Source organism: Canis aureus, chromosome 6, assembly GCF_053574225.1.
Source record: "Canis aureus isolate CA01 chromosome 6, VMU_Caureus_v.1.0, whole genome shotgun sequence".
Classification (NCBI taxonomy): domain Eukaryota; kingdom Metazoa; phylum Chordata; class Mammalia; order Carnivora; family Canidae; genus Canis; species Canis aureus.
In genome coordinates, this window is record NC_135616.1 from 8481394 (window position 1) to 8505370 (window position 23977).

General features: G+C 39.1%; 1 protein-coding gene across 14 annotated transcripts in view; it reads left to right on the top strand.

Annotated features, from left to right (window-relative positions):
- The window catches only part of L3MBTL4 (L3MBTL histone methyl-lysine binding protein 4), a 498239-nt gene that overhangs the window by 319477 nt on the left and 154785 nt on the right, over nucleotides 1-23977 (top strand). For all 14 annotated transcript variants that reach the window (XM_077900038.1, XM_077900045.1, XM_077900039.1 and 11 more), the window contains one exon: nucleotides 11591-11693. In XM_077900038.1, the coding sequence (XP_077756164.1) occupies nucleotides 11591-11693 (103 nt within the window). The remainder of the gene's footprint in view (nucleotides 1-11590; nucleotides 11694-23977) is intronic.

Below are 23977 nucleotides of genomic sequence, written 5' to 3' on the forward strand. Positions count from 1 at the left end.
TTTCACTCTGCATGCTAAGCAACTGAGAATCATGAAGTTAAAAAGGTACACAAACCTAAAATTCAGTGAGTAATGTGAGAGCCTTTGGCTTATATTTTACTTTTCTTATATGTTTGAAATTCATTTCAAACGAGAAAGTAAAAATTAGAAAATTTTTACTTAACAAAGCAATCAATTTTACTTCAACGCATAGGAATATTTTAAGAGATGTCAGAGTAGGGCCGCCCAGGGGGCTCAGAGGTTTAGCACCGCCTTCAGCCCAGGGCATGATCCTGGAGACCTGGGATGGAGTCCCATGTCAGGCTCCCTGCATGGGGCCTGCTTCTTCCTCTGCCTGTGTCTCTGCCCCTCTCTCTCTCTCTCTCTCTCTCTCTGTGTGTGTGTGTGTGTGTGTGTGTGTGTCTCATGAATAAATGAATAAAATCTTAAAAAAAAAAAAGGATTCACCTATGTTTAAAAAAAAAAGAAAAAGAGTTGTCCAAATACCCTCCACAAGTATTGGGCTCACAGCTCTGCACTGGCACATCCAGCAGTGGTGACCAGATCTCTCTTTGCACAACCTGGTCTTGGAAGGATTGACATACTTAGGAGCTCCTCATCCTAGGCACTGCAGACAGAGTCTGAGTTCCTCCGATCAGCCAGGAGCCTCTCCCTATTATGTTTACCGTGACTGCTAGCCAGAGCTTCTTTAGAATGCTCTTACTTTCACTAGCATTATTCCTTCACAGAAACTTTCTATATGTAATATTGTTTCTTTAATCACCAAATAGTTGAAGGCCAATAAGCGTGAGGACACGGCTGCTGATAGCATACCACTGGGCTTCTGTGTTACTGATCTCCATCAAGATGTTCCCCTTGAATGATCCTACACTTTTATTGCTGCTTTGCCTATTTTTCTGAACATTAAAAGCCTTTACATCCTAAGGTATTGCAGAGCAGAGTGAAAGAAGAGGCTGTGGGAGTTTATATTCTTTAATGTATAGTCTGTGTTTTTTACATTGACAACATCCTCCATCATTTTCTTTGAAGTCATCATTCTCTTCTTATCAGTGGACCTATTTTGAAATGAAAGTCATTGGGAGCTGAATCTTTTTATGTAATACCCACACACAAATTTCATATAGTGCCAGGCAGTCAGAGAAAACTCAACAACACAGTGGAGTCTCCCATCTGATTCTAGAGTTAGCTTCCAGTCCATAAGTAAAGGCAAAAAGCGTATTTCGTCACAATTACTGAAAAGTGTGTCTCACTCAGCCCAGCACAGTCAATTAATCCTCCATCTCTGAACTAGACAAGTGGTGTGAACTGAGCTGAAGGCAACGTGATTGGCCTGAGTTCAGGGTCATGCTGTATGAAGACCATATGGCATTTTAAATACCTCACCCATTGCCAGCTCAGGAAACTGCCCCCATTGTGAGGAGCACGTGAGGACCAGGAGAAGTGGTGGTCTCTGACTCTCTGGGCATGCTCCTGCCATGTCTGTTGCTGAACAGCACAGTGGGATCACCCAGACTTCATTCAGTTCATTTCAGATATTTGACTAACATGTGCATGGTTACCCTTGCTATCTCTTAAAGCTAGGAGGAGTTGATTAAGAAAGTCTGTGTATATAAACCTATAAAAGTTTTGAGTACAGCAGTTGTATATTGGGCAGCATAGCAGAGTGATAAGAGCACGGATCTGCACATTAAGAAGTTGGAAATCTTGTCCTAAGTTCCATAATATGGTTTATGATCTGACACAAATAATTTGACCTCCCAAACCATTATTTCCTTATTTGCAAAAATAAGAACGGTCTAGGTCAGTGATTCCCAACCTGATATAGAACACTTAAATAAGAGTTACAAACTTATCCCTGGAGTTCACACTTTTTAGAACCTGAAACTTTATGTGTCCAAACATCTCTGAGTCCTTTCCAGCTCCTGATCCTGCTGTGTCCATGGTCTCTGGCCTTACAGAGCCTGGTGTGTTATTGTCCTGCTGCTTTAGACTGGACTCAAAGGGCAGATGCCCTGGTTACTTACAGCCATAATCAAGTTATCATTTCATGGGCAGACTGCATGATGGGAGCTTTCTCTGCTGCTCTGAACGGAGCATCTTTGTATCTGTGATAAGAGTGGACACTGTTATTTGCTGTTTTGATCAAGCAGCACATGGTGTAATCTGTTGCACCTCTTGCACAGAGCTCCCTTTGGGTGGCACTAACACCTGTAGGCAGTAAGCACTCACCTTCTCCCTCAAGCCTATGATCCAAACTAATTCAAAGCCACCAGTGAGTAAACTAGTACACAAGCCTTGGAGGGAAGGCGAGCAGCTCCTTCCATTTCATCCAGGTATATATTATAGACATCAGGGTGGAGGGTTTCCTTCACATTAGAAACATGGCAATTCACAAGTGACTCAAAATAGGAAAGTCATTAATTGTAGAGTTAAGTTTAGGATAGAAACCACAGGGAGAGATGTAACTGTTAATATTATACACATGTAAACAAACTTCACAAACAACTCTCAACATTTTTTATTAAGAGGAGCCAAGAGGCTGATTTGAGGAGGGCTTATAAACACCATGGTTCTGCTTTAGACGTAATTTGAAGGTTATTTGAAAGATGTTGTCATCACTCTACTTTGGAATCTTGTGTTACAGAGTGCTTAATCTAAATAATTTCTTCTTTTGACAAAAGGGAAAGAAACAGTTAAAGGATTGGAGAAGCTCAAAAACAAACCATGATACTCAGTTTTAGGCCAGTTTTGTATCGTCAGTCACATGAATAAGGAAAGTCCTGTGAGTAAGGAAGGCAGAGTTACCACCCTCTTGGATTCTATTTAGTGTCATGTTCCATGAGGCAAAGTAGGGGGAGGGAGGAGGTAGGAGAGGAGACAGAAACAGCCAGGTAGGGGAGGGGAGAGAAGTAGAAATAGAAGTATAGAGAGTGAGGAGAGAAGGGGAAGTTGGCAGCATTTTCACTTCGATTAGGTAAGAGTAATTAATTTACATAAATCAAGTACCAAATTAGTCATTTTTTTAAAAGCTGATTTCATATAAAAGACAAACTAGAGATTCAGGACAAAACAAAGTAGTTTTAGTTTTTATAATGGCTGTGGGAGAATTTGCCTAAAAGTTAAGATTTAGAAGACAAATACATCTATTACTTCTTTCTTAAAAGTACTGAAAACAATGAAACAATACAGTCTAGTAAAGTAGTTTTGTACTGTTAGGCACCATGTTGCCCTCTACCCTCCTTCTTGGCTCCCCAGTAAGCTTATCAGAGGCAAATTTAATTCAATTTAGTTCAGTTACATATAAACCAGGATTTTTGTGTGTGCCAATAATGCATTCAGTTTTTTTCTACTTATAAAATTTTGTGCTGCTGTGTTATCTATGCGGACCTCTCCCAGTTTTTCCCTTCCATAAATCAAGAGTATTGTTTTCCTGATTTTTTGAAAGGTTAAAATAAAAACTAGGTTAGAAAACACTGGCATTTTATGAAGGCCTATGCTATATTCCATAATATGAGAAGAGCCTAGTTTTGTGTAAACAATTGGACACAAATTGGTGCCCTGATCCTGTGCCCATAGTTAAGCATGAGATCCAAATTTTCTGGGATCGATCCTCTTGTTATTAGCCCACCATATTATTGTGTCTCTTATTTAAAGCTCCATATATGATAAATCCACTTTATATTTGCTAAGAAAATCTTTGCCCACTGGTCTGCTGTCTCCTTTTATTTATTTTATTTATTTTTTATTTTATTTTATTTTTTTTTATTTATTTTTTTTTATTGGTGTTCAATTTACTAACATACAGAATAACACCCAGTGCCCGTCACCCATTCACTCCCACCCCCCGCCCTCCTCCCCTTCTACCACCCCTAGTTCGTTTCCCAGAGTTAGCAGTCTTTACGTTCTGTCTCCCTTTCTGATATTTCCCACACATTTCTTCTACCTTCCCTTATTTTCCCTTTCACTATTATTTATATTCCCCAAATGAATGAGAACATATAATGTTTGTCCTTCTCCGACTGACTTACTTCACTCAGCATAATACCCTCCAGTTCCATCCACGTTGAAGCAAATGGTGGGTATTTGTCATTTCTAATAGCTGAGTAATATTCCATTGTATACATAAACCACTATCATAAATAAATAAATAAAATCTTTTATTTTTTAAAAGATTTTATTTATTTATTTATGATAGTCACACACACAGAGAGAGAGAGAGAGAGGCAGAGACACAGGCAGAGGGAGAAGCAGGCTCCATGCAGGGAGCTCAATGTGGGATTCGATCCCGGGTCTCCAGGATCGCGCCCCAGGCCAAAGGCAGGCGCCAAACCGCTGCGCCACCCAGGGATCCCTGCTGTCTCCTTTTAAATACTGACCAGAGCCCAATAGAATACGATTCACTTTTTACCATAACTACTCATTGGGAATCTCTGTCAGATCTTGGAAAGGGTTTTCAGAAGGCTGCTGTCCATTGCTGCTGTGCTCTTTTCTCACCATGTGGTGGGTGGTGGTGGGGTGGTCGCAGTGGCTATTTCCCTGGTGGAATAAGTATCATTATTGTAGCCGCTGGTCCCCAGGACTCTGGTACATTTCTAGACATTGTCCTGCATCAGGTGGTTGATTAGTTTGCCTTCCTGTACAGATATTGCTGTTGCTATATTTTAAAGGTTTTTCTAAATCATCAGGTTAGACAAAACAGTCACATTTGTAGGAACCTTTTCTTATTCTTTTGTTCTATTTTCCTTTCACAAAATTGTTATTCTGTTTTACTTATATATCATGAAATCTAACAGCCTGAAGCCTGGGACAAGCAACCGTGGTGTTTAGTTACATTATTTTCTTCTGTTTGAGAAACTCATTATTACAGCACAACGGGTATTTATTATCCCTAATTTCATTAGGAGATAAAGAATAAGTATGATTAATCTATAATTTCAGTTTGAAAGGTATGCTTATTATTTGCATTCTCTAGCATTCAAAGGTAATTATTTCATTAAAGCTTCTTAACAACTATAATGTAAATTTCCTGAGGCGGGGTGGGAGAAAAAAAGCAACAAAACAAAACCAGGATACTAACCTGAAAGTTTTCCATTATCCAAAATAAAGGTAGTGAAATCTTAATTGTTTGAAATGAGAATGTATGCATATTTGAACAGTTTCCTTTATTTATTTCTCTTTAGTTCCGGATTTAATTCTGCTGCTTCCTTTGCTCCATTCTTAATCTCAGCTGATGATCTTGGGGTTCGTTTTTCTGAGAAAACTAGTGCTGTGGGTGGAGAACTTGGCCATCTTAGCACCCAGGTCTGCCTCTTTTTTCTTCTTCCACTCTCCCTTACCTTGGGTCAGGCTTGTTGGCATCTGGTCACCAAAAATGGTCTCATTCCAGTCCCAGGAGCTCAGGGCTGCACACCCTCAACCTTCCTCAGCACTGTGCTCATAGCCACTGTCTTGCTTCCTGGCTCACTGTCTGCATGTCCTTCTCCATCGAGGACGCCTGCCTCTGCCTGGCTGTACCTTCTCGGCCCCTTTTTGACACTCTTTTAGTTTCTACAAATCATGTTTCCCAGAGCTCAGTCCTCAGGCCTGACACTAACTCACGGTGGGATCTCACCTAGTCCAGGGCTTTGAGCACCAGGTGTAGAAGCCATGGCTGCAGGACACCTCTAGTCCCAGCCACAAGGCACAGCCCGCCCCAGGCCCTTTCCATGGGACACTCCATAAGGCTCAGTGAGTGTGCTCGTACTCATTTGTCAGCCCTCTCTATTCTCTGGTGCCTCCACCTAACTCAGAATATTGCTTGGGCCCATGGGACTTCATCTCTTCCCCCTTTCCTTTGTCTCCTTAGCTCTAACCACACTGGCCTTCCTGCTGTTGTCATAGGAAGTGTGCTTTCACTCCCCGTAGGATCCTGCTCACGTCAGGATTTCTTCCCTGACTATTGGCCTTAAGAACATTCCCATGAAACGCCGGGACACCTGCACCCCGATGTTTCTAGCAGCAATGTCCACAATAGCCAAACTGTGGAAGGAGCCTCAGTGTCCATTGAAAGATGAATGGATAAAGAAGATGTGGTCTATGTATACAATGGAATATTACTCAGCCATTAGAAACGACAAATACCCACCATTTGCTTCAACATGGATGGAACTGGAGGGTATTATGCTGAGTGAAATAAGTCAATCGGAGAAGGACAAACATTATATGGTCTCATTCATTTGGGGAATATAAATAATAGTGAAAGGGAATAGAAGGGAAGGGAGAAGAAATGGGTAGGAAATATCAGAAAGGGAGACAGAACAAAAAGACTCCTAACTCTGGGAAACGAACTAGGGGTGGTGGAAGGGGAGGAGGGTGGAGGGTGGGGGTGAATAGGTGACGGGCACTGAGGGGGGCACTTGATGGGATGAGCACTGGGTGTTATTCTGTATGTTGGCAAATTGAACACGAATAAAAAATAAATTTATTATTTAAAAAAAAAAGAGCTTCCCCCTTCTGCTCCATGACTTCATATGTCTTCCTAGCACCATTACTATCTGACATTCCATTGTGATTTTCATTCGAGTGTTTATTGTGTCTTTGGTGCCAGGATAAGCTCTGGGGGGACAGGGCTTTCTGTTTGATCTGCTGCCATATCCATGGTACCTGAAATCCTGTCTGGCACACAGCAGATACTCAGTATCTCTTTAAATGAGTAAACAACTCTCAGTGGCTATTCAAAAGAAATATTATTTAGAACATAGTATTAAGGAAATAAGAGTTAAAATATCTTCACTTGTCTGTTATCAATGACATTTAAATCTCTTCCACTTTTCTGTATATCCTCTGGTGGATATTACCACCTGATGCTAGAGTCATTTCTCTTTTAAACACTTGTTAAATGAATCAGGTTGAACTGAAGACATTTTCAGCAGCAGGAGATTAGTGTTGAAATGGGGCTAGGAAGACTGCTGCTTGATCCTCATGCTGCGACATGGGCCCACATCAATATGGAGCTCACATACGTACGTCACAGAACAGAGCATTTTCATTTGCTTCAACCAGTGTCAGTACTGTCATTCTGCTTTCAGTCACCTCTAGACCCAATAAAATAAGTTTGGAAAGTGAGCTGCTTCCTACACAGTAGGGCAGTGCTCTCGAACTCAGCATCTCACCCACATCAAGTAGGGCAATAATAAGCCTTTTCACTCCCATCACTTTGGTGGTTGCCAGTTTGGGCTATTTTGAAATTAAGGCCAGTTCCCTTTCTCATTTTCTAGAGATGGATATAAGCTCTTTACTATATTGATTTTTCCTTTGATATCTTACATCTTCTTTACATGGCAAATAGTTTTTGTTTTAGAATAATTACTTGATTTCACAAAAGGAAAAACAAAATAAAATTGCTATTTTCTTGGATGGACTTTTCAGCTGCAAATAACACAAAAATCTTCTATAATGGCTTAATCGAAGAGGGGGTAGTATTTTTCCTGTATGATAAACACTGATGTGGTAGGTCTGCCGTGGTATGTCCTGAGTCCGAGCTTATCTTCCTTCATTCTCTGCCTTCTTGAACACTTTTGCTTTTGTCTTCGTGCTTGTCACCTCATAAGCCCTTACACCCTGCGTTCCATGAAGGTCAAAGTAAGAGGACATGGGCAAAGGAGCACCAGCATCGCCTTTACCCTTCTACTAGGAAAGAAAAGCATTTGTAGACATCCTTATTTTGCATTTGCCTTAGGTCTAACTGTCCCATATGGTGTCAGATGACCACATCTGGATATGAGAGGCTGGCAAAGCCAACTAGGCCCATTGCTGCCCTGAACCAAATCAGGGTTCAGTCAGCAACAAGGGAGGAATGGATGTTGGGTGGGCAATTGCAATGTCTTCCCTGGCTACTTATGGCAACCAGGTAATTCCATGTGAATGGGGACCCACGAGGACATTTTACTTATTGTATCATTTGAGTGTGAAGCTTTGTTCCTTACTCAGATAATTTCCAGTCTACAAGGATATTTTCCATTTCATTTTGTCTTTGCAGGAAGAACTCTTGCCATTAGATTTACTCCTACCTAAGTAAAATTTTCATAAAAGACTTGAAATAAATTAGGAGCTATTCATGCTGCTTAAAGGTAGCTCATAGTATTAAGAAATAGAAAACCAGAGATTGATTTTAGACACGCTCAGCTCTGAAATAAGAAAAAGATGAGGGGGATGCCTGGGTGGCTCAGTGGTTGAGCACCTGCCTTTTGCTCAGGTCATGATCCCGGGATCCTGAGATATGGTCCCACATCAGGCTCCTGCAGGAAGCCTGCTTCTCTCTCTGCCTATGTCTCTGCCTCTTTCTGTGTGTATCTCTCATGAATAAATAAATAAAATCTTTTTTAAAAAACTTAAAAAAATGAAATGGGGATTAGTTCACAGCATTGTGGTCAGAATATACCAAATAATGCTTTTAAGTGTTAATTGTTGTTTTTATGATTCTTGATTTGTTTACAGAACATACTAATTCAGTATTTATTATATGCCAGTTGCTGCTGTAGTGGGTTCTGGGGCTCCAATGGTAGACACATTAGATAAGGTCAGTGTCCTCACTCTAGGAAAGAGAGACAGGAGATTAGCAGATCAACTAGGAAATTAATTTCAATTAAAGGGGCAAAAAGAAGGCAGAAAAGGTAAAATGTTCAGGATGGTCTCTCTAAAAAGAAGGATTTCAAATTGAGAACATGTTTTTTCTTGAGACCTCATTCTCTAAACATCCAAGTTAAAGGGCAGATATTCTTGGTGAAAATGCAGTTGTTTTCTGGGGGAAAAAAACTAATTTTATCATAGTTTCCCTTATCCTAGAGGCAATAATATGGAGTGTAGAATTTACAGGTTTCTTTTCCCCAACAGACTAATTCACCATTGGGTCAGCCCATTAAACTTCATCATACAAAATGTACCAGGAAAATTGTTAGATTCTATGCTTTTTTTATTGTATGTTCTTCTCTACTTCTTTGTTATGACCCTTGCTGTGGTTCTTAATATAATAATTCTCACAATAGTGAGATCCTACCCCTCCTCATGTATCTGACAAGGAGAGAAATATGACCCCTGTCAGGGCTCTGGAAATAAATATGCATTGATAAATATTTAAAAGATCACTTTAATCCTTAATTTAATCAAGTGCATTGAAATAGTCCTAAAAAAATATATTAAGGTGCCTTCACTGACAATTTCCTGGAATGTTGTTCACACAGAATGACACCAGGGTTGACCGATGGAGAGCATTTACTTGTTGGTTTGTTTATAGATTTAATATTTCAAGCCTTTGTGAGGTGGCCTTGGTAGTTTATTATGAGGTACAGCTTGGAGAAAAGTCTATTTATATTTATGTTTGTGTGCTTTTTCTTATAGATCTTTTTATTTGCCGACCAACACAAACATACTTCTTAATTAGAGATTTGTTTACAGTTTTTTTTTAACCTAGATTCCTTGGATTTATTTAAAAGTTGTTTCTTTTTAAAGGCTGCTTCCAAAAGCTACCTTTGGATGGGGCAGCTCATTTCTCTGTTTATCCCTCAAGGTGTCTTGCAAAATTATGAGAGCATAAGTATCTAAGACAGACTTTCTTGTTGCTCAGTAAACTTGATGAAAATGTATTTGAGGTATAAATATTTGTTGTAATGTCTCGTAGAATTTGTCATATGTAACCTGTGAGCTTGTATATAGCCCGTGAGCATCTATAGCATACTGGTGGTAAATGAAGCTGTAGAAATGGATGGCCCAGGAACATATCTTGAGGTTCTCTGGCATTTTCAGATTAACTAGAGGAGGGAAATATGGCAAAGGATATTACAAGAGAATGCCCATTTATAGCAAGGAAACTGTCAGGGAGTGACGTCACCAAAGCTCGTGGACAATAACAACTCAAGAAGGGATGGTGATTAGTGGCACCAAGACAGCGAGTGTGATGCATACCTAGCAGTACAAGTTGGGCTTAGTGCATAGAAGTCATTAGTGACCTTAGAAGATTGACATGATTTGCAAAGTGAGATGTGAAGAAACAGCAATAACTTCTTTGAGAAGTTTGCCTGGGAAGGGGAAAAGAATAAATGGCTGCTAAAGGGGAATGTGGATCTCAAGGAGAGTTCTAAGCTTTTGTTTTCTGTTTCATTTTGTCTTTGTTTATTTCTTTTTATAATGGGGAAACTGGAGTTTGTTTAAATACTGGTATGAAAGATTCAGTAATCCAAGAGTGGTTAGAATATATGAGAGCCTAAAGACTCTGTAGATAAGATCCAAATAGAAAGGGTGAGAGACCTGCTCTGGAGGGAAGAGAGCACTCCCCACACTGATGGAAAGGAAGGAGAGGATGCTGTACCCCCAGGACAAGCTCCTGTTTTCCCAGTGAAGTGCAAGCAGTAGAAGCTGTGAGAGCCAGAGGGCAGAGGCTGGAGGGGGGGTGGGAAATTCAGGTGACCCTGAAGTCAGTAGTTTTGGTAACAATGAATCTACACCATTTGTGTAGTTTCCTGGAGAACTTAGTCTTGAGAAACACAGACCAGCAGAGTAGTGCCACTGACCCACAGCTGGCTCTTTATTTTCTTTTCACAGCCACCCATCGTAGAAGTTCAGCAAGGCAAGGGAGCTTCAGATATTTGCAACGGAGGGTAACTGCTGGTTGGCAGACTTGAAGACAAGGGAAGGCAGTTACGATGAGAGGGGACTGAGGATGGGAAAGAAGGGAACTCATGGCCTGGGAACTCCCACGATGTTGAAACGTCATCAGCTGCTGGGCTACCTGAGTGAGCAATCTGGAAGGATGCAATTTTGTAGTCAGAGGGCCTGTATGCTTAGTGCTTTTGGAAGCAGTGTCATTTCGGGTGATGACAAGACCCAGAGAGTTTACTCTGGAGGGAGAGCAGACTGAGGAGAATCACAGAACAGAGAAAGAGGGTTTAACTCCTGATAATCTTTAGAGATAGATTGCTTCTTGGGCTTGACAGAATTCATCTCTGGCTTGGAATGGTTATATGTAGTATAGCATTAGCATTAGTATTAAATATATACAGCATTAATAGTACTATTAATAGAGGATAAGTGTACTTTACGTAGTTTGAGTATAGTGTATTGTAGTATGGATTGGGCCATTCTTTTTTTCAGATAGCTTTGACAGCTACTTGAGTAAGCATGGGTAGGCTTTGGCAGGCCTCATTTACTAGCTGAATTTCTGTCCAGCATTTGGGGGAGCTTGCTGTGGTTGAGTGGGAGTTTCAAGGAGAACCACAAACCACACCTCACCCTTTCACATTCTTTGCTCATGGTTATATTTGCCTTTGCCAGTATTATTCTCTGAAAGGAATGAGTGGATGTTCCTATATTTTTTAAAAATTTCAATGCCTATATGTTTTGCTCTGCCTCAGATATTAGTTGCGTTAGTGTTATCTATGACAGCACTGATATTTTCTAGTAAGTCGTGTTATAAAACATCACAAGTATCCACTAAGTGTTTCAGTGATGGTTGGTTTTTAATTTGCAAAGTCTCAATGAATATCATTTACATATTTTAGTATTTCTAGTTCTTCTTTACTGAGGGTGTTTTCAAGGTATGTTCTTTTACTTCCTGAAGGAGCAAATGATGTGAAAATCCTTCCAGGTCAAGCTGTTTGTCCTACTCCAGGGTGCCGAGGAATAGGCCATATCCGTGGTCCACGGTATTCAGGACATCACAGGTAAAAATTTTTCTTGTTTAAATTATTTCAGGGACGAATTGGAAAAGTCTGCAGAGTAGCAGCTATAGACAGCATCATAAATGACTCTTGGAGCCAAATGCCTTTGCATCATACCCCCTTCTCAGTGTTCCTAAAGCCCCTCCTTGACATTTCCTGCTGCCTGCCCACCTCTGCCCTTCCTGGGGCCTTCTTGGACCCCTGAGGCCTCGCCCAGACCCACATCAATCCCCAGAGCCTCTGCTGTCTGACGCTTTTCTTAACAAGTGCCCATTCCATTGGACATGCTCACCACTCTGTGTCACACCCCAGGCCTGAATTTTCTCCACGTGAATGTTGAGTCCTGCTTTCTTCTAGAGAAATTCTAGTACCTCTTGCCTTTCCCCACCTCTTGTTTTCCCTTGTCCTTATTTCTTTTTCTCTGTGTCTTATTCATTTGGAGATGAGATAATTCTGTGATAGAACAGAAAGTAATAAGTGTGAAGTTATACTGCAGCATATACCCATGTTTTCAATATTTTGTAATAGTATAGAGAAGATAGTGCTTGTAAGAAAAAGTATGTATAAATAAGTCTGTTAAGTCCCTACTGCTTTTTCTGTTCCCATCAATTGGTAAAATAATGTATAGATGAATTATTCATATTGGTGATCTAGTTATAGAATATGTAAACTAAAAAAATTGTTTAAATACATAAAACAATAAGTATAAAGAGAAAAGAATAAGTTATGTGATATGTGAAGGAAGAAAGTATTTGTTTGAATAAAAGAGATCCAAATGGAAGTCCTTGCTTTATCAGGTGGTTGCAATCCTGGAGACCAGTGCTGAAAACATTTCTAAATTAAAGCAAATGTTACTATAAGAAATAATGGTAAACACTCCCAAATAGCATAAATGAATATGTTATATGTGTAAATATAACATTAAAACTTAAGAGAAAAAGATATAGATATAGATAGATATAGATATAGAATCCATTAAAGAGAATTAAGATGTGCCAACATCTTGGGTACTTGGGGAAATGTGTAGGAGTCACGGACCAGGAGAGTGGGGCTGAACTCGCTGGAGATGTTGTGGTGTTGTGTGGGGGAAAGGAGGAAAAGAGAGTAAAGGACATAAAGAAGGAGGCTAAGGGGGTAATCACACCATTTGGGAGGGAGCTCTGTATTAGGTGAGGACCCTGTTGGAGCAGATAGAACCACTTTTCAGACATCCCCAGGGGTATATATGGCTATGAAGAATCTTCCTCAGGCTTTTCTTGTGTGTTCTTTACATGATGTTTTTTTTTTTTTAATCTAGAGCTGCGAACCCCAATATAATTAGTCACTAGTAATATGTGTCTGTTTACATTAAAATTAATTAAAATTTAAACAAAATTAAGGCCTCAGTTGCTCAGTGACACTTAGTCAGGTGTACCCAGTGGCTACCATACTGGATGGCACAGAAAATTCTATAAAATAGCCCTGAGAGTGTTTACCATGTTCTTCCTTCTCACAGTAGATTTTTGAGTAGCAAGTATTTCCAGATGAAAAGTTAGTGCTTCTTTCAAAACTCGGGTCATTATCCTGCAAGTTAGCAAGACCGTAATATTGTGGCTGGTCTATCCCTTAGTGTTTTGTTGAGTTTACCCTCCTCAGGCACTGGGGCTGAGATAACAAGTATCACCCTAGACAGCTCTGTAAGATTGCCAGGTAGCTCAGTCAAGGTATCTTCTTCCATTTCATCACAGCTGACTTGCCTCCCACACTGTTTCTGTGTGGCTCACTTGCCTCTCCCTGCCTGGATTCTGAAAACATTGTGAACAGAGTCACAATGGATGTGCTCCACTTTGTCCCAGCAGCTTCCCAGAAGCTTTTCTCATTCAGGATGGCACAGAGAGACCCAATCGTTGTCTTATTTGTAGGATCTAATTGTGAATTAAATTGAGAGTATCTGACATGATTTTCTCCATCCACCAAGTATCCTTTAAAGGTTGGCCTCAGAACTTGTGAAGAAACTAGAAGAATATGGAAGTAGAGTTTAAGGAAAGACATTCTGTGAAGCTTAAGAAAAAATGTATCATATGTGATAGACATTTTTAGGGAGCTAGATAGAAAGCACAAGGCATTCATTCTCCAGACCTCATGATTCATAGGGGTGCTCGGGACATCATCTTCGTGATTAGGTCTTGGCTATTCTCCTACACTAGACATTGTTATGCTAGAGCAGGGCTTCTGTAAGTAAAAGTCTTCAAAAGCTTAATGATTCCATTATCTCAGAAAAGAAAAATAATAAGCAATGACTACCTGTGATGAGCTTCTCTCTAGAATGGAAAAGATAAAAATGAGACAACTGGATAGGTTTTGAACTTGCATTTAGAACTTAAAAGGCATTAAAACTGTCAGACAAATTCTGACTTACCTATGGAAAGAGCTTTTATTATATTTAATACTATTTTGTATTCAAAGAATGAGGACAAGCTTATGGCCAGATTACAGTTGATTGTAAAGCAGTCATGGAGGGTGGAGGTCATGGACAATATCAGGTTAGCTCCAGTACCCACAGATATTCCTCTCTTGCTTTAACCATTTCCAATCACAGGTCTTGTCTTTATCAAGGTTAGCCTCCAGATGTTAGTTACTCATTGACTGACTATCCATTTTTAGTTCATACATTGATTTCTTTTTAAACCACCAACTCTTGTTTTCAATTCTCTTCAGGTAATCACATTCTGAATATCATTTGCTAAGTTAATCCATGTACTAATGTAACTATGAGTATAACTTAATAAGAATTTGCTTAAATTCTCTTGGAACTAATTGGGCAAGAACTGGTTTGATAAATCATTCATATTCTCTGGTCTTTGTGTTCATGCATTTCAGTTATTGTCTTAATTTTTCATAGTTCTAGGATGAAAAATATCGTTCTTCAGTATGTGTCTTTGGTGATAATCTGTTGAGAATATTACAGACACACACACACACACACACACACACACACACACACCCTAACTACACCTGCTGGGAATTTGCTCTAACACACCCAAAGTTGTCTTTGTACATTTTCCTTCTTGTTTGTCAGTGAGATGTTAAGCAGGAGATGAAAATTTTAAAATGCTGCATTCTCCCAGAGCCCTGGATATATTGTTATAATCATTGTTATAATCATCCCTAGCTTGAGTTTCCTGAAGCATGTTAGGTTAGACTTGCATATTCTAAAATTATTTTTTCTCTTATCATAAATAGGTACCTTTACCAAGTAGTCATCCTTCTACAAAATGCTTTTTACAGTCTCTAGAAGAGTTTTAGACAAGTATTTTTACATCTAAAAAAAGGAAGAAAATAATAAAACCAGAAACCCCTCCAGCTTCACTGAGGTCTGCATAAAACAGCTCAGTTGACCTCTGCTTCCCAAGCCTTAGGGAACACTTGGAAGTAGAGTGCCGCACGTTAAGGAGGACAGTGATTTTAGCTGTTCTTCTACAAAATCCTCCTAGGCAACAAAGTGCTTGCGAGGAGGGAGCCTTGTTTTTACCATTTGATGTCAGAATTTCTGATTTTGATATTGAAGGTTTGATGTTTTGAAAGGAAGTAAACAATTCTCTTTAAATAAGTTGTCGGTGTCTTATAGAGCTGACAAGGAGTGCTGTGGCATCAGGATACAGCTGATGACAGTTGAAAATAATACATCACTTTAAGCAATCAGGTGGACTCTTGGTGTCCTTTTTAGATGGATTTCAGACAGGTTTACTTTAGTTTTCATTGAAATAGTCAAGGAGTTAACAGTAATATTCAAAGCTGCTTAGAGTTCATGTGAAATCTGTATAAGCCATTATTTGAGAAAAATTGCATCAGTTCTTATCTGTATGAAAATAGGACTTTTGGCACACAATTATCACACAATTTGCATGTTATTTGAATGAATTTACATAGTGAATAAAATGGAGTAGGTGTGTTTGTTAACACAGAAATATAGAAATACTTAAAGATGACAATATTGGGACTCTAAGTTGTAAACTTACTTTAAGCCAGGGTCTGGGATTAGACAAGAATTTGTTCTTTCTAAATGAGTAGAACATGGGGCAGCCCGGGTGGCTCAGCGGTTTAGCGCCACTTTCCGCCCAGGTTGTGATCCTGGACACCCGGGATCAAATCCCACGTCAGGCTCCCTGCATGGAGCCTGCTTCTCCCTCTGCCTGTATCTTGGCCTCTCTCTCTCACTCTATGTCTCTTGTGAATAAATAAAATCTTTAAAAATAATAAATGAGTAGAACATAGACTCAGAAAGACTTGATCCACTTCTGCGTCATAAAACATACAAAGATGGGGCACCTGGATGGCTGAGTTGGTTAAACGTCTGCCTTTGGCTCAGGTCATGATCCTGGGGTCCTGGGATACAGCCCTGCACTGCATCAGGCTCCCTGCTCAGAGGGGAGCCTGCTTCTCCCTCTCCCTCTACCCTTCACCCCACTTGTGCTCGCTCGCTTGCTCTCTTGCTCTCACTCTCTCTTGCTCTCTGTCTCAATAAATATAAATCTTAAAGAAAACATACAAAGGTAATTTATTTAGGAGCTAATAATTACATTCTTTACACAGAGAGCCAGGTATTGTCACAAGGCAAAGACCTCTTGCCCCAGTGTTCCTGTGTGGCATACAGGACACACATTGCTGGCGTTGCACCATAAAGAATACAAATTAAAACAAACAAAAAAAACCCCACACAAATGAAAAAAAGGACATCTACTGCTCACAAGTGAGGACATCACTATACATTTTGAGTGCTGTTCATGGAAATTTACGGCACAACTCAGCCTCTGTTCATGATTTATGAACTATTTTGCCAGTGCGGTATGTGGGTTTCATAGAATGTATGTATGTGTGGGGTGTGTGTGAATGTGGTGTGTACACATGTGTGATGTGTGTGTGTGTGTGAGTGCAGATAGGGTGTGGGTGTCGGTGTAGCGTAGTATGTGTTGGGGGGATTTTGTGGGGGTGTGGGGGTGTGTGTGTGTATATGTGGTGTAGGTGTATGTGTGTGATGTATGTATATGTGGTATGCGATTGGGGCCTATTGAACTTCTCTGGCTCTTGATCTCCTGGCATTCTTAGAAGTAGATTTTCCTCTTCAAGAATTTGCTGTGCTGCTCTCCTGCCCATTGGGTGCATTTTGAGCAAACACTCCGCAGGTGGGTGGCAGTAGGGCCTCTGCGCACAAACTCCTGCATCCAGCCTCTGATCCCTCCCAGCCCTGCCACCCAGGCTCCAACTCTCCTCCTAAGTCTCTCTCAGCCACAGTTGGGCCCCTTAGTGGCCTGCCTAGTCATCATTTCCCCACTCCTGGTGACCTTCCCCAGCTCCCTGTCCTTGCCTTCCCTCCACTGTGAACCGGTTTCTCCGTAGGGAGCCTCCTTCCTGGGATTCCCTTGCCTTCCTTTCTGTCACATGCTTTATTTCCTGGGTTTCAAGTCTTTCCCTGGTTTATTTTCTCCTAGCTAGTTTTTGGGGTAGGATTTGTGGGAGGTAGTAGTTGGGTTGTTTGTTTTTAATATCAAAAATATCTTTTCTTTCTCTTTAACCATAGTCATTGACTTATGGATAGAATTCCAGCTTCAGAATATTGAAGATATCACTCCATTTTCCCTCTGTGTACCAGAAGTCAGCTGCCTTTCAAATTTCACTTCAGGAAAAGCTTGGTCTTCCTCTTCCTCCACCCCATCCTCTGCAAGAATTTCAGGCCCTGGATTTCAGGACCTTCTCTTTATCAGTGGTGTTCTGAAATGAGTTTGCATTCATAGATTCAGTCTGCAAACTCAGGCCTTTTGTTTCTGGGAAATGTTCCTGTGGTATTTCTTGAGTGATACCTCCTTTCTGTGTGCTCTGCTTGCGTGCCCGCACCAGCCCTTCCATGTCCTCCTCCAGCTTGAATTTCCCTGTCTTTTGTTCCTTTCTATGGACTACTTCCTCAACCTTGACTTACACTCCTTTGATTGAAGTTCTTAATTATACTCTGATTTATCTTTTCGGTTTCTCAAAACACATCCTTATTCTCTGATTTTTTTTTATTTTTACTTTTATTGCATCCTGTTCTTATTTGATGGATCGTGTGTCTTTTTTTTTTTTTTAAACTCTCTGACAGTATTTGAGGCTGTTGTTTTCCTGCTCCCTGCACCGTTTTTTTTTTTTTTTTTCCCCTCCACCCAGATACTTGTGTTTTGACTTGGCTTTGGTGAGGTTGGTTGGCTTCTTTCTGTTATATGAAGGACATTTCTGTAATCTCAGCAGTCCCTTCTCCATGTTCACTCTTGAGAACGAGGCATCAGAAATCTGGTACGCACCTCTGCATGCATGTTTGGGGCCTGCCTGCTTGGTGAGTTTCATGAACTGGTCAGGCAGGGACCCAGCCATGGCCAAGGAGCCCGCCACCAGCAGTGAACTTCCTCTTCTGAGTAAGTTCCTTCCAGCAGACATAATGCTCCCAAACATTTCCTGGGTGCTTTTATGCCATCCTCTCTCTGCAGACTCTTGGCTGTCGCCTTATCCATTTTCCAGCTTAAAAAATATATCGACTTATCTGTTGTCATTTTTTTCTCTTTTGTTTTGTGTTTATGCATTTATACCCTCTCATTCATTTATTTGATTTTTTTTTTAAGAAATGAGAGAAGAGGACAGCCCTGGTGGCTCAGCGGTTTAGCGCCGCCTTCGGCCCAGGGCATGATCCTGGAGTCCCAGGATCGAGTCCCATGTCAGGCTCCCTGCATGGAACCCTCTGCCTGTGTCTCTGCCTCTCTCTCTCTCTTTCTCTCTCTGTCTGTCTCTCGTGAATAAATAAATAAAAATCTTAAAAAAAAAAGAAATGAAAGGAGGGATTTATTATGAAAGAGAAAGGATAAATTTAATTTTCCAATCTGTCATATTTTCTTAGTTTTAAAACTTGATTTACCCCCCTCCAAATAATAGTTAAGCTAATATTATATAATTTTATTTCTCTGTTGTTGTTTTACCTTATCATAATAGCACTTTCTCCTCCATATCCATAGAAAATAAAAGATTGTGTAGAATGTCTTTTTATTGGCTCTGTAAATTTATGAATTTGTAGTGGCTGATTGGAATACTGTGTTCAAAAGGATTTTCAAAGGCATGATTTTAATTTTATATGCACAGTACTTCTTAATTTATTGTCACCTTCAGTTAAAACTTTATCATGCCAAGAGAGTACCTTTTTTTTTTTTTTAATTTATGATAGTCACACACACAGAGAGAGAGAGAGAGACAGAGAGACAGAGACACAGGGAGAAGGGAGAAGCAGGCTCCATGCACCGGGAGCCCTACGTGGGACTCGATCCCGGGTCTCCAGGATCTTGCCCTGGGCCAAAGGCAGGCGCCAAACCGCTGCACCACCCAGGGATCCCAAGAGAGTACCTTTATGACATGTGTTCACGTTTATCTAATTCCTTTGTCGCTTGGGTTGTCATTTTCTTTGACTTTATGTAACCACATAGTGAAATTGAACTGGGTAGAAATTTAACAATAAACTTGAAGATGTATTTTTACTTTAATAAGTAAAAAGAAAAAGAGGATCTGACTTTGGGTAACACTTTTAATTCTCAAAATAACATGATTAATTACTCAATTTAGTAAAAGAATTGATAAAGTAATGAAAGATCAGCCTCAGGTCTTTAAATCACTTCTCTCCATTACTTAGAATTCTTGAAGGTTAATGTACACGTCTGATTTTACTCATTGGGAAATAATTGTGTAAGAATTCTGTTTTTTTTTTCCCTTTCTTTAAAGAAGGTTGCATAAATTGAATGCTTAATTTTATAGCAGTTGAGGCACTGATTTCCAAAGAGACTATATCCTTTGGCATACTCTAAGGATTTTATTAAGTACAAAATTTCAAATTACATGGATTGCCAAGGCTGTAGAAATTGTATCCTTATGATGAAAGTAGATGTGACTTTTACTTTATTTCTGTGTGAGACCAGATTATGGAAATTAATGGTATGCTAAAATGATGATATCTGGTTAGTTTAAATCACCTTAAAAACCAAAATAAAATAAAATTTAAAAAATCAAAGTAAAATATAGACAAAGTCCATTCTCTTAAAAATTAGAAATTTTACCATGTTACTTTGAATTGATACCATTTTATTGAAGAATTAATCCATGGTCAATAGTAAAACTTTGGGTAATGTACAGAAGTATTCAAGAATAAATAAAAACCACTCATATTCCAACCACAAACTTATATGCCTTAAATCTGTTTCATTTTTCAGACTTTGTCATATATGTGTGTTTTCCATGAGTAAAATCAAGACAGCATATACAACTTCTCCTTTTGTTAAAAATTTCTCAGGTATATTAATTAGATATTATTTGGTACAAAAGTTTTATGATCATTGTGTGTATTATGGATTCTGTATTAATTAGAAATGACTCTTCATCCTTATTTTTTCCCTGTTCTCTGCATTATGTCATATTAATAGTGCCAAGCAGGATTTTTTTTTAATTTTCAGAAAATATTTGTCTATTCTATTATTTTTAGCCTTTCACGTCATTTTATTTGGGTGTGCTTTTTGTGAAAAGCATATAACTGTCTTAAAAGTAAAATCCCATATAAGAGTCCCTCTGTTGATAACAGAATTTGACCTATTTGCAGTTATTGTTATAATTGTTATATAAATTGTGCATATTCTTTTATGCCATAGTTTTTCCCTTTTTTTTTTTTTTTTCTTAAATGATGGTTGTCGGGCAAGGGAAGGCACCTTCCTTCATTTTTCCCTTCCTTTTCCTAGAGCATTTTGTTGTTGGTTAGTAAGTTCTAAAAGGAAGGTCTTAAAAATTTTTTAAATTAATAAATAAAAGGAAGGTCTTTAGTTTTTCTAATGGTTAGTCTGACATTTTCCAATGCATTCCTAAACTATGTTTATGCAACTGTCAAAGTAATAGAACGTTAGTCTGGCTTTCCTTTGTAAAACTTGAAAAAAACGTTAGTCTGGCTTTCCTTTGTAAAACTTGAAACACTAAATGCTATTCTTTTTTCCCTAATCCACCATACCTACTTGTATTAATTGAACTTGAGATTATAATACCATACTCTTTTCTTTCTTTTCAATTTTTAAGCTATAGAATCAATTCTTGGAAAGAACAAAAATGAGCAAACAATTTTACAGTCATACTTAAAACAACCCTGTACCCTTATTTCTATATATTTTACTGGTCCCAGTGGTATCTTCAGCCCTTTACGATGCAGTTTTTGCATTTTTTAGATTCTATTTTGATTCTAGTTAGTTAACATACAGTGCTATGTTAGTTGCAGGTGTACAATATAGTAATTCAACACTTCCATACATCACCTGGTGCTCATCACGGCAAGTGTACTCCTTAATCCCCTTCACTTACTTACTGATTTAATGTCTTTTATTCCTTGTTCTGGCACAGTTCTTTTCAAGGTTTGTTTTAATTTGTCTGTGGCACCTGCATGTTATATTTAAAATCTTTGTGCACCTTTATCATGAAATCTGTCTGAGAGGAGATAGATGTCTTAAGCCCAGACCTTTTCCTTCAAAGTCTCATCAGCGTTGCTTCCTATCACCTTCTGGTTCCTGTCATGTTGGCAAAGTCTAATGCCAGTCCCACTGATGGTGGCAGAGGTAGTCTGCGCTCCTTTTGTCAAGGTTTCCTATAGAATATCTTTATGTGTTTACATATATATGAAATTTAAAATTTCCCTGCATATGTCTAGATATGATTTTTTTGTTTTTTGGGTTTTTTTTTTTTTAGTTTACCTGTACTACTATATGTTCTTTCACAGTTTTTATGTCAAAATCCTCTTTCATATCCAATCATCTTTCTCCAAATATTTTGTAAGGTTTTGTTTATATGCTCTCTATATTCTTCTAAAATTTCTTTTAAATGACATTGGATCCTCTGCATCTGTCTTTCATCTCTCTCTTTTTTTTTCTCATTGCTTGCAGTTTGTCATTCTTTCCCACTGCATCCTGAGATAAAGCTAGTTTGATATTAGGTGCATATGGGTGTTCTATTACACCTCCTTGCAAACTTTCCTGGCCCTTCTCATTCATCTCCATCACCATGTACTACTTCCAGTGGCTCCTTTTAAGCAAGTATTAGGACATACATTTCAGATGCAAAATTCTTAGCTGATCTTGACACGTAATCATCTCTATGATACGGGAGACCTAGGTTTTTGTCTCCCGTAGTCGAAGAATGAATCTCGCAGACAACGGAGAGTGAGCAAAGCGATGGAAGTTTATTAAGCAGAAATACAGAGAAATCTCTCAGAAGTGAGAGATGTCCTGACAGGGTTGCCACTGAAGGCTTTTGGTGGCAGTCTTTTATTGAGAACCTAGCCAGGGAGCCCACGGCCTTGAGATTCTTGTGCAGTCATAGTTTGAGCAGGGACTATTGATAACACCGTAATGATTTATTTATTTGGTCTGGTGAGTTTCTGTGATTACTTAGTAACCATCAACCCTCACATTTTGGAGCTAGGGAGCCAGGTTTGTTTTTGTCTGTTTTGACTGTCTTATCTCTGTTTCTTGGGGGGGTAGAAGCCTGACTCTTGGCCTTTTGGTGTCCTTGAGGTTTATGGGAGCCCACAGATTCCTGGGAGCCTGACTTTCCCTTATCTTTCCCTGCCTAGCCCCATCTGCCCCTAACTCATTCCTTTATCACCTACCTGGAATGTTTCATTTCTCCATCTGTTTTTTTCAAAATAAAAAGTTTCAAGTGCATGTAGCCCTTAATTAAAAGTAATTTAAGAATACTTTTTTAATTTCAAGTGGTTAGACAAAGGGTAAGCTCACATCATCCCTGGGCCTCAGTTTTCCAATCAGAAAAAAAAAGGTGATTGGACATGATTTGTCATTTCCTTCTTAGTTAGATCACCTACCATACTGTTTACTCTAAGTGATATTTATCAACATAATCTTCTTAAGAACTAAAGCATACTGCCTGAACAGAACTTACTACGATTGCAAGGAACTTACTCATATGTAAATTTCACTATGTGTTAAAATGTGAATATCTTGCATTCAGGATCTGTATTCCAAATGTAAACCCATAACTACAAAACTGTTGCTAGTAGAAATAACTGGATTGAAATAGTCCCTTTCCTAAAGACACTTCAAGAATCAAGATTAATGATCCTTCCATTATCTACTAGGCACAGCAGAAAAGAATATGATGCCACACACTTAGTTTGCTGTGACTTCCTTGATTTGCTCAAATTGTCAGCTTGTTCTTGCTAATCTAAATGCATAGGAAACTCTATAATTTAATTTAAAATGGATTTTTTTCTTCCCCTAAGAAATAACATCCTAAGACTAGTTTGTCATTCTGTGTGATTTCTTTCTTATAGATAAAGCCAAAATATGTCATTCTTTTGGAGACTCTTTTCTTAATTTTTAGATAAGTACCACTATTAAAAGGTTATATAGCCAAGGCCTGTCTGCCTTTTGTCTATGAGGATAATGCTGATAGTATATCTGATTTTTGGAAGTTACTTGCAGTGCAAACAATAGGGTGGACTAAGTTTGATACAAAATTTGAATGTTGATGTTTCTCCTTTGGAAAGAGCCTCTTATACAAGATAAAAATACCAATTAATAACATGTTGTATTTGCATATCATGTAACCACTCGCAGAATGTTTTCACATGCATCATCTTAATACACAGAGCAGCCCTATGATATAAATTTTATTGTCTCTATTTTATGAATGAAGAAAGTGAGTCCTGGAAAAATTGTGTCTTCTTGTGGCACACACAGCTGGCAAGTGGGTGATGTTCACTTATAACTACTTCTGGATGCATGTGTAGAACTGAAGTGCTAGTTGAAATTATGTCTTTGACTTATAGATAAGGAAGATTTAGGTCAGAAAGGGAATTGACAAGACAAAACTACCCACAAACTTATTCCATCTGGATAATCAGCTGTTAAGAAGACTGTTAAGAAAAGTTTCCTCATGAGGGAAAAGCAATACAAAATGATCTTCAGGATCCCTTCCAAACTGTACATTTTTGATTCCCAGCTCCAGAATATACACACACAAACACACATATATGCACACACACAGAAGGAAGGGAACTCTTTTTTTTTTTTTTAAGATTTTATTTATTTATTCATGAGAGACACAGAGAGAGAGACAGAGACACAGGCAGAGAGAGAAGCCGGCTCCATGCAGAGAGCCCGATGTGGGACTCGATCCCGGGACCCCAGGATCACGCCCTGGGCCGAAGGCGGTGCTAAACTGCTGAACCACCCAGGGATCCCCGGAAGGGGACTCTT